This window comes from Pongo abelii, chromosome 11 (genome assembly GCF_028885655.2).
Source record: "Pongo abelii isolate AG06213 chromosome 11, NHGRI_mPonAbe1-v2.0_pri, whole genome shotgun sequence".
NCBI classification, from domain to species: Eukaryota; Metazoa; Chordata; class Mammalia; order Primates; family Hominidae; genus Pongo; species Pongo abelii.
In genome coordinates, this window is record NC_071996.2 from 130791669 (window position 1) to 130807931 (window position 16263).

At 38.7% G+C, this 16263-nt stretch overlaps 1 protein-coding gene and 1 long non-coding RNA gene across 4 annotated transcripts in view; one reads left to right on the forward strand and one right to left on the reverse strand.

Annotated features, from left to right (window-relative positions):
• The window catches only part of COL4A3 (collagen type IV alpha 3 chain), a 148055-nt gene that overhangs the window by 92079 nt on the left and 39713 nt on the right, over positions 1-16263 (forward strand). For both annotated transcript variants that reach the window (XM_024243122.3, XM_063713075.1), the window contains exons 19-26: positions 1055-1139; positions 2344-2379; positions 5027-5191; positions 7680-7772; positions 8256-8351; positions 11161-11231; positions 12022-12204; positions 14196-14364. In XM_024243122.3, the coding sequence (XP_024098890.2) occupies positions 1055-1139; positions 2344-2379; positions 5027-5191; positions 7680-7772; positions 8256-8351; positions 11161-11231; positions 12022-12204; positions 14196-14364 (898 nt within the window). The remainder of the gene's footprint in view (positions 1-1054; positions 1140-2343; positions 2380-5026; positions 5192-7679; positions 7773-8255; positions 8352-11160; positions 11232-12021; positions 12205-14195; positions 14365-16263) is intronic.
• The window catches only part of LOC112132274 (uncharacterized), a 66256-nt gene continuing 50121 nt past the window's right edge, over positions 129-16263 (reverse strand). For both annotated transcript variants that reach the window (XR_008523040.1, XR_008523041.2), the window contains 2 exons: positions 5928-6699; positions 129-545 (listed from right to left, as the gene is read on the reverse strand). This is a non-coding gene — a long non-coding RNA (uncharacterized LOC112132274). The remainder of the gene's footprint in view (positions 546-5927; positions 6700-16263) is intronic.

The following is a 16263-nucleotide window of genomic DNA, read 5'->3' on the forward strand; positions in this document are numbered from 1 at the left end:
GAGGGGGCACATTCAAACTATAGCAGTCCCAAAATACTTTAGTGGAGTTGCCAGGAAGATTAAATAACTATTTTGTGAAATCACTTAGCACTGTGCCCAACACTTGGTAGGTGCACGCATATCATTACAGATTTCATGGTGGACATTATTATGTTATATTATTAATATAATACTTTTGTGATTTTATATATATTGCTTAACCACAAGGCTCTTGTTAAATAAGTCAACAAAGTAATTGATCCATCTAGCATATGAAAAAGCAAAGAGGGTTTTTTTTTTTAAACCTTTGATATTTCCACCTTTTTTCCTTCAAGATAAATATACTGAATGCTAAATGAAATCTACCTTTTCATTACATTTCAGAGGAATTCTTAGCACTCCTCACTGTGTATTTTCTTAGATTCAATTCCATATAACTCTGTTTGCAGCTTCTACTAACCTCAAAAGAAGTTCCACTTAGGAAGGAAATGGTTAAGAACACCAGCAGTAGGTCCACTGAGCATGTCAGAAACAATATTCCTCGATTCTTGCAGGTCAAGGGTTCCCTGGAAATTAAAGAAACAATAAATACAGTATTTTTTGATGTGTGGGTTCCATACACTTCCAGAATGGAAATAAGTTCAGTCCACCGGGACCAGCATTTTTGAAAAGTGAAGTAGAATAGAATAAAAAGTATCAGAGTTGATCATATGTTGTAATAATAAGTCATTATTTTGTGAAACTTTAATTTTTCTATACATATACACACATACATAGGTATGTATGAATGTGTACATATAAATGTGGGTGTGTAACCTGAGTCACATCATAAAATGTATTTCTAATTGAAAGCCCATAAAATATCTGATACTGTGATACCACAAAGGTCTACTTATTTAAATTTTTCCACCTACATTTGCATGACTATCATATACCTGCTAACATGTAAACCTATGAATTCAGGAACATAAGGAAGCCATCTTTGGGCCAAAATGAAGAAACTGAAGTAATGATGCTTGGTGAGCTGTCCATAAATAGCTATCCTTTCTCTGTATTTGTTTCTTTCTCCTCTAAGACAGAATATTATGACACACACCAGGAAAAGGGAGATGAAGGCACTCCAGGCCCACCAGGGCCCAGAGGAGCTCGTGGCCCACAAGGTAAGAATAAATTTCTTCCCAAAGCACTTGCTGAACATATTTCTGGCTTTCTTTCAAGGTAATAAATAGCATGTGCTTATGGAATTGACATGGGCGAGGAAAGGGAATGGAGATCTCTTCATTTTCATAGAGGTGTTATTTTTTGATGTCCCCTACTCTTCATATTTTTATTTCATAGGTGGTATACCAGGAAGGTAATTAAATTATCTTTATGTAGCAAAGCATAAAGTTCAAGTCTGTCATGGAAACATTTGCTGGAGGGCAGGAGGAGGGAGTGCAAGGCATTGGCAATCTCAGTGGGATTACGAAGGGAAAAATGGAGACCACAAACAAACTCACAGAGATTTGCAAGGGGGAACTGAAACCCTGGTTTCCTGACTCTTGGAACAATGATCTGTCTTTGATGACATGAATTATTGTCACATGTACTTATACTGTATCACTTTGGAGAAATCCAAAAGTTCTAGGCCAATCACTCTCATCTCTGTCTACATATTGAAAACCCTGGGAACTTCTATAATGGCCTCATCAAGGTCCCACCCTGTGATTCTGATTTCATTGTCTGGAGGAGGGCTCTGGACACTGGAAGATTGGAAAAACTCCCTGGACTAGTCCAACATGCAGCCAGGACTGGGAGCCACTGATCTAGACAAATTATTGATATGAAGAAGATTTCAAAGGAAAATTTTACTTAAAAGAATAAAATTTCCCAGTGTATTTAAATAAAAGGACAGATGAATACAGACATTGATATAGATTTTCTTTAAAATCTGGTACACTTACTGTAAATCACTCACATGTATATATAAAGGAATTATAACCCCCAGGATATTACAGGTGGAAGCAATCTAAGATGGAACACCAAGACAAACTGCTATCCTGGATGTTTCAGCACTGTTTGATTTTCTGGCGTCTACACTTCCAGCAAAGTGCTGAACACAGAGAAGGCTCTTAGTAAATCTCTGCTGAATTACGTGAAAATGATAATGGTGGCATGATTTACTTTTCAGTGTTAGACTTCTAAGATTAGTTTTCTCTTGTCTAAATAAGTGAAAATTTCTAATATTTGTCTAGGTGAGAGTAGGAAAAAAATATGAAAACTCTGTATTATTAACTATCATTATATTGTCACCCAAGATTTCAAAAGTGGATGGGATAGCATTTACATCTTTCTAAGCAATTGATTTATGTTATATATTCCCAGGTCCCAGTGGTCCCCCCGGAGTTCCTGGAAGTCCTGGTAGGTCCATGTTTCTTGGAGTACAAATAGAAATGCTATTACAAAGGAAAATAAGCTGTCCTCTATTAAGTTTGCATTCTTTACATAAGACAAATGTTTCATTAACTGATCTAAAAGTGTTTCCAGGCTAGGTTCAATGGCTCACGCCTGTAATCCCAGCACTTTGGGAGACCAAGGCAGGTGGATCACCTGAGGTCAGGAGTTCGAGACCAGCCTGGCAAACATGGCAAAACCCGTCTCTACTAAAAATACAAAAAAATTAGCTGGGCATGGTGGTGTATGCCTGTAATTCCAGCTAGTCGGGAGGCTGAGGCAGCAGAATCACTTGAACCTGGGATGCGGAGGTTGCAGTGAGCTGAGATGGCACCACTGCACTCCAGCCTGGGCAACAGTGAAACTCCATCTCAAAATAAAATAGAACAGTGTTTTCAGCTTCTTAAATTGTCATCTTTGCAATTTACAGTGGAAGAAGGAGTGGAGCTGATACAAACTGATACAGAAATGCTCTTTTTCTCTTCTCAGCCGTTTTAACTATTTGTAAAAGCCTTATTGTACAGGATTTTTACAGTGACTTTGGAGTATGAGCAGGGGCCTTGAAACTCAGAGGAGGTACAGAAGTAGAAAACAATGTCATGGTAATGAGGTTGGTTGAAAATGATAGTTTTCATAACATATCACAAGTTGCATAAGGATACCTACATTATACTTTTTCTGTAAAGTTCTAAACTTTCGTCTGTGACTCATTAGAGTGTTTACCTTTTGAGAGAGGAAAAAGAGTTGGATCAGGGATGGCCCACAGGTACTCATCAAGTATAACTGTAGTGTGTTCTTTTTAACGAAAACAAAACTAAGAAAAAAGAGCAAAATTTGATAAACTACTGGGCAAGTGCCCTGCCACCAATCATATTTTTCTCTATATGATGTTGTATATTATACTACTTCATAATTTTGAAAATTAATCAACAAAGCAGACTGCAGAACTATAAGTATACTATAATTCCATTATTTAAAAAATAGATACAGAAATGGATAAATATTATATGTACCTGAATATGCATGGAAAGATATACCTCAAACTGTTAATAGTAGATATCTCTTACAGTTAGAATGGGGCAAAAAGATATTTTAGAGCTCTGACATTAAGGAAGACCTCCTTCCCCCTGCCAGGCCCCTAAGTAAAAAACAAACAAACAAAAACAAACAAACAAACAAAAAACAGGCTCCTTTAAGAAGCCAATGAGTGGAAAATTACAAAGCTCTAATTCCAGAAGAATTTTAGGAGTGTTTTTTCTGTTTCTGTGAAAAATGGCATTGGTATCTTGATAGGGATTGCACTGAATCTGTAGATTGCTTTGGGTAGTATGGTCATTTTAACTAGATTAGTTCTTCTGATCCATGAGCATGGGATGTCTTTCCATTTGTTTGTGTCCTCTTCAATTTCTTTCACCAGTGTTTTATAGTTTTCCTTGCAGGGATCTTTCATCTTGTTGGTTAAATGTATTCTTAGGTATTTTATTGTGTGTATGTGGCTACTGCAAATGGATTGCCTTCTTGATTTCTTTTTTGGCTATTTCATTATCGGTGCATAAAAAATGCTACTGGTTTTTGTATGTTGATGTCATGTCCTGCAATTTTACTGAATTTGTTTATCGGTTCTAAGAGTTTTTTTGATGGACTTAGGGGTGAAGAGGTTAATGGGTACAAGCATACAGTTAGATAGAAGGAATAAAGTCTAATGTTTGATAGCACAGTAGGGTGACTATAGTTAACAACAATGTATTGTATATTTCAAATTAACTGGAAGACAGGACATGAAATGTACTCAACACAGAAAGATAAATACTTGGGTCATAGATACTCAAAAATACCCTGACATGATCATTACACTACACATTCGATACATGTAGCAAAATCTTACATGTACCCCATAAATTAGTACAAATATAATATGCCAAAGTAAAATATGATTAAAAAAATACAAAGCTCTGAAACGGATGTCAATCAGAAGATTTTGTCTTTGTGTTCAAATAATAGGACATAATCAGATATTACCCCAGCTGGTTTCTCAGCCCTTTGCTGGTGGCATCTCTCTTCTTAATAAACTGTTTGTGGGACAGAAATTTGAGACTGTCCCCTCCTCACATCCTCACCATTTTAAGATTAGGGTGGGGTTTGTACCACCAGGCATGGCTCCTTTCCCAGGAGATGTCTATCCCCCATCACACCCTTTTATGTGTAAGACACTGGCAGGAATAAAGTCCACTTAACAACTTTCTCTCTTTCTCATTTTGGGCACTGGGGGCATCCTCTAGTCTCTAATAAAAAAAAATCTACAAAGTAGCATATATGGAAGTATTCCTCACTTCCTTTTAGATAAAAAGACTACAGTGCATCCCAAACTTTGTTTCAGTTTCTTGTAATAAATTTTCTCGTGGGAATGGAATGTTCTCCACTTTGCTGTACTGTGGTTATTTAACAAGGCCACAGATGAAAAAAGCAAGGATATTCACTTTTTTATTTTATATGTGTTATGTACCTCTACATTGTGCAATTTTTATAAATAAAATTATATCACTTGCAATTAAAAAATAAATTTGTATTAATCAGGAAAAAACGTAAAATACAAGAAATGATTATTTTCTCCAAGGATCTTCAAGGCCTGGCCTCAGAGGAGCCCCTGGATGGCCAGGCTTGAAAGGAAGTAAAGGGGAACGAGGCCTCCCAGGAAAGGATGCCATGGGGACTCCTGGGTCCCCAGGTTGTCCTGGTTCACCAGGCCTTCCAGGATCACCGGGACCTCCAGGACCACCAGGTAAAGATGTGGAAGGGGACCCCTTTTGTGTATAGCATCAAATGACAGATGTGTGCAAACCAGGAGCAACAAACCCTCCTCACAGCTTAGCCATCAGACTGTGTGGTTTTTATGAGTTACCTTTCCGATGGTCTTCATTTCACTAACTGTCTATGAAAGAAACTGATGCAATGACTACTTAACAAATGCAGCAAAGTCTTAGCCTGAGTTTCCCAGAGAGCAGAGCAGGAGGCAGGGACAAAGAGAGTGACGCGGGGAAGGATGGGTGGCTATCAAGTTGGCCTTGACCAGATGCAACTGCCTGTTCAGCCCTGGAGATTATCTTCTAAGAAGCCTGTGCCAGGGGAGAAAGAGGCAAGAATTTATCCATTTGCTCCTAGTTCCCATGGGTCAAAGATTTCCCCCCAAGAGAGGAGCAGCCCCCCACCTCCCATCCTCCCACTTCCAGGCTGTGTCTGCATGGTTCCCAGGAAGTCCCACGCCTTGGCATCAGCAGGGAAGCCCCAGGACAGTAGGCCAGAGGTGTGCCGCATGGGTGTAAGGCAACATGCTATGAGGTAAAGGGGTCAGAGATGACAGAGGTGTGGCCCAATGGACTTGAAGTGGTGCTCAGAGGTTCTGACACAGGGAGCCTTTCCTTCGCATCCCTCTACAGAGCCACTTAGCATTCTGTGTTGGCTCATAGGTACAATAGGTCCTCACGAACATATAGATCACACTTTATATTTTAACATACCTTTTCTAGGTCCAGGTGTGGTGGTGTGCCTATAATCCCAGCTTCTTCCAAGTCTCTTTTAAGATGGAGGTTTAGTATCCTCTTTTTTCTATGTCAAGGCTGACATACAGAGTTCACAGGGCTAATGAAGCTAAAGCTGGGATCTGGGCCTAGGTGCTTGTGGCTCTCTCCCGGAGGTGTCATGCTCCCTCTGTGCCTGCTACACTCTGTCCAGGGGTCTTTGCTTCCTAATTTCCCTTCTCTAAGCAACACCCGTCTGTCCTTCAGACTGCAGCTTCAAGTTCAAGTCCAGCAGAAAGCTTTCAGTGAGTCCACATCCTGTAACCTCCAAGATTATTCCAACTGTAGAAGTTTTCACATTGCCTTATCTTTGTCTTTGTCCGTTTTTCTTACAAGAATCAAAGTATTTTGAGGTCAAAGACTGTGTCTTTTTGACCGTTTAAGCTCAGTATGTAGCATGGGGAACACTGCAGATACTCAAATATTTTTTGAATTAAGCATTCATTGAATATGAAAATGTATAAGTATACAAAAATGTATGAATGTAGAAGTATTCATATAAGTCTACAATAAGTATTAAACTTTTATCAGATTGTACCATTTAAAGATGACCTTCCAGGCATTTTAAAGATGCAGAAAACTGATCACAAAATGGTCATTCTTCTGTGTTCTAATGAAATTAAATGTTTCCAGTGGTACCTTGTTTTTCTTAAATTTGGGACAGCTATGGTACTGTTTTTAAATATTTACTTTCATCACCATTGCCTTCAACCTGTAATGGAAATGACAAAGCCAAAAATTATATTACTGAACATAATTAACCAGTTTAAGAGAAATAGCTGCTCATTGCAACATTAGAGTAGCAGATAATGTGGAAGCTGAAAAGAGCTTTCTTAGAGACCTGCTTTAAGGACAACTCAATTGATGTGGACAAGCAACAAAGAGAAAACAGTTGATATCCTGAGTCAGAATCCATTTTTCTTTTACTCAATATATATTAAGCATCTACAGTATATCAGGAAAATACGATGTATACAAAAATACCCAGAATAAGAGTTGATCCTTTGCCTCAAGATGCTAAAGGGATTGTCTGTGTGTTAGTCCGTTCTCATGTTGCTAATAAAGACATACCCGAGACTGGGTAATTTATAAAGGAAAGAGGTTTAATTGACTCACAGTTCAGCACGGCTGGGGAGGCCTCAGTAAACTTACACTCGTGGCAGAAGGAGAAGCAAATATGTCCTTCTTCACAGGATGGCAACAAGGAGAAGTGCTGAGCAAAATGGGGAAAAGCCCCTTATAAAACCATCAGATCTCATAAGCACTCATTCACTATCACAAGAACAGCATGAGGGTAACCGCCCCCATGATTAAATTACCTTCCACCAGGTCCCTTTCATGACACATGGGGATTATAGAACTACAATTCAAGATGAGATGTGGGGACACAGCCAAACCATATCAACTTGGAATAACTGGAAACAACTAAGTAAGATAAAACAGGTTGATTCTGTGACAAAAAAAATTATACAATGAGCTTTCAAAGATCAACTACCTTAAAAATACCACATCTATGTAATATGAAGGGAAGAGCTGGTCACCATGCTTTCTCAGTTGCAGATAAACTTCTAAAGACTAGACTTCCAATACAAAGATGAGAGAAATGCATTTTAAATAATACATATATCACAATACTTGCTAAATTGAAAAAAACACTAATAAAAAATTGTCTTTGGTGCTGTATTTTTATAGGTGGTATTGTTTTTCGCAAGGGTCCACCTGGAGATCGCGGACTGCCAGGCTATCTAGGGTCTCCAGGAATCCCAGGAGTTGACGGGCCCAAAGGTTGGTTCAATTAATAATGTTGTATTAGGATAAGCCTTTTTCATCGTCATTATTATCATTGATTTTTCCTCCTGAGATAACAATGATCCCAAATAGCTACCAGTCAGTGGTGACTTCTTCTCCCTTAGCTAAAAGTATTCATTTATCTGTAAATCAATAATTTATTTGGCACCCATGCAATAAATTGCTGGATATCCCTAAAATGTGAGTTTTCGCCTGCATGCAAGGAAAGAAACACTGAAATAGATGTTTTATGTTAGACTCTTGGAATTTCCCCTTTCAGAAGAACTGTATAGCTCAGAACATTAAAGTAAGCAGATCTATAATACATGAATTTTTAAATTAATATGTATAATGTCCTAGATAATTTTCACTACATAAAAATGTTTAAATGTAATAAATGACAGTGTGGTTGGAAAATATTTGTTCTTTCTGAGGACTCGATGTAGCTTTATAAGTAATGCTAGTATACTCTCATTGCAGGAGAACCAGGCCTCCTGTGTACACAGTGCCCTTATATCCCAGGGCCTCCCGGTCTCCCAGGATTGCCAGGGTTACATGGTGTAAAAGGAATCCCAGGTACAAACAATTTGCATGCAAGTGTTTTTGCAAGTACAAAAGGGTCAATACACTGCAAGAAAATAAAGGCATTATATTGGTGGATGTCACAACGTGGTTTAGATGAACTTGGAGGGAGAGTTTCAAAAACACATATTCTATTAACATAAAGTCAGCCAAAATCCAAGAAAAGCTGGTATTTTTCCCTGTTCCATTTTAGTTGCTGACCCCTAGCAAAGTATTGTGTTAGGCAGGAATTGTCAACACAGAGTCCTACAAGAGAACAGCAGTTAACTGAAGGCAGTGAAGCAGCTGCATGAAACACACACCCTCTTTCTCTTCCATGAAGAAATATGCTCTCTCCCTTTTTTTCTCAAAAGACACAACCCTACTCAGTCCATTTTTTCATGTTCCTACTTTTAAAAGAGTCATAGAAAAATGCGGTATTTCACTTTCTTCTTAAGGATGCAACTGCTATTAAAAAAATTGCAACATCCTCAGTGCTGGGGACAAGAGAGTTGCAGAACTGCAGTAAACAAACTGAGGGCACATTTGAATGGGCCAGCGGGCACTCGGCTCCAGCCCATTGTTACTGTGCAACATGTCAGGCCCTGCATTAATAAATCTTCCAAGTTTTCATGAGAAGAAAGGAATTGGAATTTTATTTAAAATCTCATGGTGTTGTTTTTAAAAAAAAAAAAAATATATTAGCCACTAAGTCAAATTTTGAAAAGAAAAAAAAAAAAAACATTTTATAGCCAGTATCCTGAGGCTTAAATAAAGGATGATTCACAAGCCTTCTCTTGACAACTCTGTGCCAAGCCAGGACTCTCCGCACCACGCGGTTACTCCCGGCTGTCACCACCTCTGCTTTTGACCTCCCCGTCTTCAGTTACGGAACTGCCTATGGGCAAAACTTTGAAGTACAAAACATCTCTGTTTATTGACTGGGTTCCTCTGCCCCTTGTGCCACTCCCCTGTCTACACAGAGCCTGTCTCTCCCTTGCTACCACCCACAGTCCTGACTCTGCCACCAGCACCTTGGTCTTCAGACAATGTCATCAAATTATGTATCATTAACCATTAAGAATTGAAGTTACAGAGCCCTTGGCCTGTGTGTTGGGGGCACTGTTCTAAGGGTCTTATGTGCCTCCATTCCTTTATTTCTCACATCAACCCTAGAGGTTGGTGTTACAATTAACCCCATTTGATAGATGAGGAAGCTGAGGCATCAGGTGGCATAGCTAATAATGTGGTAGAGACTGAACTTAAATCCTCAAGCGTGCTCTTACCCTCCACGCCTGCATCCCCTGACTTCAGTGCTGTCGCCTGTCTCCTAGGGGGCTGCTTTTGGGGAGTTAATCCAAAGGTCTACCTGGCAACCTGGATAGGGAATATTATACATGATCACCGTCCAGTAGCCATTTGCATTGGCATAGGGTCTCAATCCTAAGATGAAAGACTAATGGTGGCAGCCGTGGACACTGTGGGCAGCCACTGGATGATTGGATGACATGCACTTGGGCAGGGATCCTTTGTCCCCTCAGATCCCACTCACTTCTCCTTTATGAAGGCCTCTGCTACTTTCAGTGGCTGCCCCTGCCCTGACTCACAGGCTTGTGAGGGAAGAGGCAGAGGGGAGGTAGGAGCTGTTCCTCATGTTACTCCTGTTCAGTATCCAAATACCCAGGGGAAATGTTCTATTAAAACAAAAACCAAAAGGAAGAAAATGAAGGAGGGAAATAAGGAGGAAAAATAATAAAAGATAAAAAATCATTATCTTCCTATACTCTCCTTGAGTCTCCTCTTTGGCTCAAGGTGAGCAGGTGAGCAGCTCACTGACGCTGATCACTCATTGCATTGTTGCATTTTCCATAGTTTCTCTACATTTGGCCTATCCAGGTGCAGCTCAAAGAAGATATGTAAGCAGTAAAATGGTTTGGATCACTATAAAAAGACACCCCAGCTCAATATCTTGCAAAAAATAGAATCTGAATAAACATGTGTTGATTAACTGACCAAAGACCCACCCAGAAAGTCATTTAAAGGGATCATCTTGACAGAGATATTTAAATACCTATGGGAAGTATAAAATTGTACAATAAAATGCAATTTGGCAAGAGACATTCAAAACCTTAGAAAAGCGACCATTTGGCTCTGCTATTATACTTTTAAAAATTTATTATAAAGGAAATAATTGGATAAATTTGGAGAGCTAAATACCCAGAGACATTTTTCAAAGCATTGTTTACAACAGCTAAAAGTTGAAAAATGTCTACCTAATGTCTAAATGTCTAAAAACAGCATTTAGCTAAATAAATGATGGCTCGCCAACACAATAGGCAGCATGCAGCCATTTAAAATGAAGCTATAAATTCATACTTATTGACATATGTATACTATAATTCCAAAATAGTGTGTCTATGAGTCCTATGCACTTATGGATATAAAAATGTATCATTAATTTACATTAAACTTTGGCAAATATTATCTTCTAGTAGTATATAGGTGATTTTTAGTCTCTTCTTTCTGCATAATTTTCTTGTAATGAGCATATATTACTTTTAAAAGTAATATATACTCAAAAAATAAAAATATATTCTTAAAATTATGAAGATAAAATTTTAAGAAGCTAAGATCTGAGTTACTTTTTACATGATGTCTTGTTCTGTTATTTACTCCCATTCTCTTATTGCATTTATGTTTTATGATAGAAGTTGTCTTTCTTTCCCCACAAGAAAACACTCTATTTTCTTCATACATTGTATTACCCTGTCTACTTAGAGTTGGCATTCAATGAGGAGTTAGTTAATAATTCGTTGATTTGCAGGAAGACAAGGTGCAGCTGGCTTGAAAGGAAGCCCAGGGTCCCCAGGAAATACAGGTCTTCCAGGATTTCCAGTAAGATTTCATGTTTTTAAATCTTTAGCTTCAATTTGAAAAATTGCACACTCTAGAAATACGGTTGCAACACACTTATCAGTTTGGTGCCTTGCAAACAGTAGGCATTTAATAGATACCTGTTGATTAAATGAATAAATCTGTGACTGATTAAGTGAATGAGTCAATGAATTTATAAACAGTTTGAAATGGTATCAGAAACAGAAAGCAGATTAGTGGTTGCCTAGGGCTGAGAGTGGGAACAAAGGTTCATTGCAAATAGGTTTGAGGGAATTTGGGAGAGTGATGGAGATGTTTGAACACGATTGTGGTGAATTGTGGCATAATTCTATAAATTTACTAAAAATCATTGAATTGTACTCTTATAAAGGAGAAATTTTATGGTATGTAAATTATACCTCAATAAGTCTGCTAAAAATTAGAATCTTGACTTTCATAGTGAATCAAAAAGTTATAGATAAATATACTTAGATTGAATTATTCAGGGAGGCTTGTTAAAATTTACCAACATTCAAACATAACCTGAATTATGGTGATTGTTCTATGGTATTGAATTATATTATTGTGTGTATTGTTTTGAATTATACTATCTAACTGAATTATTTTTCAGTTTTGGAAGTTAACAACAAAGCAAAACAAACAAAATGCTTGAAATAATAGTTGTGGACCAAAGAGTGTGTTGAAAAAATTCATGTTAAAATTGAAAAGTTCTTGTCCACACTGTTTTTAAGATTGACACAAGAAGAATTCTAACAAAATACAATGCAGATTCATTTGTGTACTACCCTAGGGTTTCCCAGGTGCCCAGGGTGACCCAGGACTTAAAGGAGAAAAAGGTGAAACACTTCAGCCTGAGGGGCAAGTGGGTGCCCCAGGTGACCCGGGGCTCAGAGGCCAACCTGGGAGAAAGGGCTTGGATGGAATTCCTGGAACTCCGGGAGTGAAAGGATTACCAGGACCTAAAGGCGAACTGGTTGGTATTTAGCAACTTTACCCTCCCTGTAAATGAAGTACTCTGAAGTTAAGAGATAAAGTGATTTCTTTTCCAAAAATGGTTGGCTGCTCAGCACAGTTCATCGCTCTAACTGCAGAATGAAGCATCTTCAAATTAGCAGGAATAACCCAAGCAAATAGTTACAGTATTTTGACAGAATAAATAGGTAGCATTCAGTGATTTCAACCAATCAAAATTCTATATTGATAATGACCCCATCTCATACACAAATTACAGTTCCATATTTGTATCAAATGAGTCTATGGAAAAGTTCAGAAAATGATGTATAGTGGAAAGTTTAGTAAATATTTTGGAGTAATGTCCATATTTTTAAACAAAAATAAATGCATAAGAAGACAGCATATTTAAGGGTATGGTAGTCATATAAAGAGATTAAATGTTTTGTCATTTATTTAATTTTATGGAAATTTAATCCCTTTTCATGAAAGAATTTCTCACATATTTAATTGAGGTAATACCTACCAAGATCTTTTTTTTTTTTTTTTTTTGAGATGGAGTTTTGCTCTTGTTGCCCAAGCTGGAGTGCAATGGCACAATCCCAGCTCACTGCAACCTCCATCTCCCAGGTTCAAGCGATTATCCCACCTCAGCCTCCTGAGTAGCTGGGATTACAGGCATGCGCCACCACACCCAGCTAATTTTGTATTTTCAGTAGAGACAGGGTTTCACCATGTTGGCCATGCTGGTTTGGAACTCCTGACCTCAGGTGATCCGCCCACCTCGGCCTCCCAAAGTGCTGGGATTACAGGTGTGAGCTACTGCATCCAGCCCTAAGATTTATTTTAAAATGTCATAGAGTGAGAGGGTGAGCACCTGTCATCATAATGTATTTACAAGAGGTTTGCAAGGGATGCTGCCCAAACTATTCTATGAAATACCAGTTTCTCCCAGGGCTAACCTGTGTTATCCAGTAAAACAGATCTTACCTCAAAGAGGTTTGGAGAAACTTGGTAAACAAATTTAAAGATTCATTTACAGACCCTTTAATATCAGAATATGAACTGTGAGTCTTCCACATGAAGATAAGCTATCTGGTCTTTCCTAAATGCTTCTGACTACAAAACCCTTTTTGGCTCGCAGCTTCTCTGGGGCCAGCAGTTCTCAGACCCTGCCTTGGCCAAGTCCCAGGCTGTTCACTTTGTGGTGGTTATGCTTATAAAGTGACAGTGCCAGAATTTTGTTGGTCTAGTATTAAGAACATTTGTATGATGTCCCTACTTGCATCTCACTAATTTTTCTTTATAAGTTCTGGTAAAGATGCTCCATAAAGTAAATGAGAGAAAAATCAAGGTGGTGATTTGTTGAGTCTTACACCCTGTCATTAAAAAAGGAGACAGACCACTTAGCCATCTGATGATATTGAACAATGAAAAATTGAGTCAAATTTATTTTGGAGGGCCATGTTGGGAAGGAAGAGTGCTTAAATTATTTTGTCAAATTCAACTTCTTTTAAATCTACAAATCATTTTCAAGGTTATAGCATATGAAAATTTAAAAACTAGACAGTTTATGAGAGAAAATAGAGGTGGGAAATCCCCTTTGTCATGAAAATACCTGGTGAAACCAGAAATAAAGATTTGCTGTGCTCATTTTATTTCAGAAATGTAACATTATTATGAATATCACTGCTAAAGTCATTTGAACTATTGGTCAATTTGAATATAGTTTTAGTGGCTATTACCATATGGGAGACCCATCATTGTAAGATATCTCAAGTGGGACTCAAGACAGTTCCTAGTTCAAAAAATGTTGCTAAACTCCAAAGGACACAAAACGGCAGAAACCTGCAGTGCTCTTATTTTAGTAATAATTCTCATCAAATGCCAAATGCTTTTAATTTAAGATCTCAATGACAGCCTAACTGGTATTCACATTTGGAGGATGATTAACCTGTTGTGGAAGAAGATACTGGAATGAAGCACGATTCAAACACATTCCTGTTGTCACAGGCTCTGAGTGGTGAGAAGGGGGACCAAGGTCCTCCAGGGGATCCTGGCTCCCCTGGGTCCCCAGGACCTACAGGACCAGCTGGACCACCTGGCTACGGACCCCAAGGAGAACCTGGTCCTCAGGGCACGCAAGGAGCTCCTGGAGCCCCTGGACTACCCGGAGAAGCCGGTTGGTTAGTTTTCTTTCCAGTCCTGTTTTCCGATGGAGTGGGTTGGTGGTTTCTAGAGCTAACGAAGCTTCTCTAAGACTAAGGAAAATATAGAAACTTGCTTCTAACGAATAGAATATGTCAACTCACAGATACCAGGAAAGAATATGTAGGGTATGTTAAAGAAAACTCATTTTTTCTCCATTACTGGGCAATTCAACTGAAATTTCCTAGCATATTCTATATCTATGACATATATATATATATATATATATATATATATATGAAATGAATAGATCTTAGCGTTATTGCAAATTTGTTTTTTGTGGTTTTTTAGAGACAGGGTCTCACTCTGTTGCCTAGGCTAGAGTGCAGTGGCATAATTATAGTTTACTGCATCCTCAAACTTCTGGGCTTAATAGATCCTCCCGCCTGGTCTCCCGAGCAGCTGGGGCTACAGGCGCGTGTCACCATGACCAGCTAATTTATATTTTATTTTTATTTTTTGTAGAGACAGGATCTTGCTGTGTTGTCCAGGCTGGTTTCCAACTCCCAACCCCAAACAATCCTTGCTTCAGCCTCCCAAAATGCTAGGATTACAGGCATGAGCCACTGTGCCCAGCCACAAATTTGTTGATTTTGATCCATAACTCAATAGGCAGGTTACAAATAAAACTTTAAAATATCTAAGACAAATGAAGGAAAATGGTCTGATAATAGTTTAAAAGTCCAGGTAACTTTTGGGATATACATATACTGGCTGTAGTTCTGGATTCAGGAGTGTGGCTGAAGGTCAGAATAGCATGCTACTGACAGTTTTGAGCAAATAATGCCACCATGGTCATGTTTTACTTCTAAAATCACTTTCAGCTGGGCACAGTGACTCACACCTGTAATCTCAGCACTTTGGGAGGCCAAGGTGGGCAGATCGCTTGAGGTGAGGAGTTCAAGACCAGCCTGGTCAACATTGTGAACCCCCATCTCTACTAAAAATACAAAAATTAACTGAGCATGGTGGCACATACCCACAGTCCCAGCTATTTGGAAGGCTGAGGTAGGAGAATCGCTTGAACCTAGAAGGTGGAGGTTGCGGTGAGCCGAGATCATGCTACTGCATTCCAGCCTGGGCAACAGACTGAGACACTGTCTCAAAAATAAATAAATAAATAAAATCACTTTAAAGGGTGAGACCCCGTAAACCTCTAAATCATTTTATAGTGTCTTCCCTCATCGGTAAAACTTTTTGAGTGCACAACCTTACATTATATGTTATAAATGTATGCACCATTTCTGTCCACACATGTATGTAAATCTTATTTTATGACTTTCTCTATATATTAAATAAACAAATATTTATGTTTATCTGCACCTTAATTTGGAGGCTGCTGAGTTTTTTTGTTTTTTGTTTTGTTTTGTTTTGTTTTGTTTTTTTCTGGGATGGAGTCTTGCTCTGTCGCCCAGGCTGGAGTGCAATGGCGCAATCTTGGCTCACTGCAACCTCCGCCTCCCAAGTTCAAGTGACTCTCCTGTCTCATCCTCCCAAGTAGCTAGGATTACAGGCACCTGCCATCACGTCAGGCTATTTTTTGTATTTTTAGTAGAGATGGGGTTTCACCATGTTGGCCAGGCTGGTCTTGAACTCCTGACCTCAGGTGATCCACCTGCCTAAGCCCCCAAAGTGCTAGGATTACAGGCATGAGCCACCACGCCCGGCCGAAGGAGGCTGCTGTTCTAATCCAGGTACTAGCAAATGGTGGTGGACCACAGTCCAAGTCCAGCCCACAGTCCAAGTCCAGCCCACTGCCTGATTTTGTATGATCCTCAAGCTAAGAATGGTTTTCACATTTTCAAATGATAGAAAAAAATGTTTAATGATATTTTGTGATGCATGAAAATTATATGAAATTCAAATTAGAGTA